Source organism: Octopus bimaculoides, chromosome 30, assembly GCF_001194135.2.
Source record: "Octopus bimaculoides isolate UCB-OBI-ISO-001 chromosome 30, ASM119413v2, whole genome shotgun sequence".
In the NCBI taxonomy this organism is placed as follows: Eukaryota; Metazoa; Mollusca; class Cephalopoda; order Octopoda; family Octopodidae; genus Octopus; species Octopus bimaculoides.
Window position 1 is genome coordinate 9,769,861 of NC_069010.1, and position 1,326 is coordinate 9,771,186.

The 1,326-nt window shown below is 36.5% G+C and overlaps 1 protein-coding gene across 1 annotated transcript in view; it reads left to right on the forward strand.

Annotated features, from left to right (window-relative positions):
* Positions 1-1,326, forward strand: part of LOC106875555 (uncharacterized) — a 9,184-nt gene that overhangs the window by 6,069 nt on the left and 1,789 nt on the right. The window contains exon 6 of the mRNA XM_014923758.2: positions 736-860. Within this exon, the coding sequence (XP_014779244.1) occupies positions 736-860 (125 nt within the window). The remainder of the gene's footprint in view (positions 1-735; positions 861-1,326) is intronic.

A 1,326-nucleotide genomic window follows, 5' to 3' on the forward strand; every position in this document is an offset into this window, starting at 1 on the left:
GGTCAGACCGGAAGGGTCAGACCGGAAGTCGGCTACACGCTGTCGAAGGCCAGCACTTGGGGTCAGTCAGAAAACAGACATCTTACGAGAAAGACGTGTTTTGATCAAGAGGACAAGGTAAGGTCCAGCGTTTCGTTCTGTCCTTTTGCTTCTTGTCTTTTTCCTCCATCACACCACAGGAAGTATACCAGCATATACAGGGGGGGGGGTGCTTAAAAGTTCTTTGGTGCAAGAGTATCGCAAAAGGCCTGGCTGGAGACCCAACATTTATTTACAGACCTTAAAAAAAACTAAAGGATAAATGTGTCTACATTCTGATTTGAGCTTGTGGATAGAGTTACCAAGTATGGTAGTCGTTTTATATTTAGGATTATTAAAAGAGTTGATGTGAGTTCGATATCTACGCTTGAAATCGGTGATACTACCGATGTATATTTTAGGTTGTGCATCTTGTGTGGATACCTGACATTTATAAGTAACGTTATATCGCGCACAATATCCCGTAAGGAGACTGGAATCTTTTACGCGACAATTTTTCTGTCCAGAATGGGGTTATTTTTTCAAGTTAATATTTACATGTTATTATTTACAGCTTGTGCTTCGAGATCCAAACTTCCAAACAATAAATTATTTCACGTTCTCTCGAAAGCTTATACATTCCTATGACATTAATTCTACTTGTTAATTTCTTATGTATTTTTCATCAGTTTATTTATTTATTTTCCCTAATTTCAGATAGTAATAAAATTATGCATGTTGAGATTGGGGAAACGAGGTTGATAAACGGTTCGTGTACGTCCTCAGTCCAACCACCATATACACTTTGTGCGTACAATTTTGTCCAGATATGTAATAAGCATGTAAGTTAGTGTTCTTTTACATTTTAAGTATTTCTTGGCTGTGTGGTAAGAAGTTTGTTTCTCAACCATGTGGTTCTGGGTTCAGTCCTGTGCATCGCATCTAGGGCAAGTGTCTTCTACTAAAGACACAGGCTGACCGAAACTGTGCGAGTAAATTTGGTAGAGGGAAACTGAAAGAAGTCCATATATATATATATATATATATGTATACAAGAATAAGGGCAGGGAATCGTCAATTAATAATAGAATTAACAATTAACAATTTTGCCAAGTAGTTCAGTATGAAAAAACCTTTATCGGTAAAACCATTTATCATCATAAATATACAGGGATTAGCATTGAGTTGCTTCTCCAACATACTGAAAATTTAGAAATAGCAGTCAAAGAACTACTGATTCTAAACTACAAATTTTTCTCTAAATGGATGGCGATATTTATGGCACTAGAGAAAAATTTGTAGTTTAGA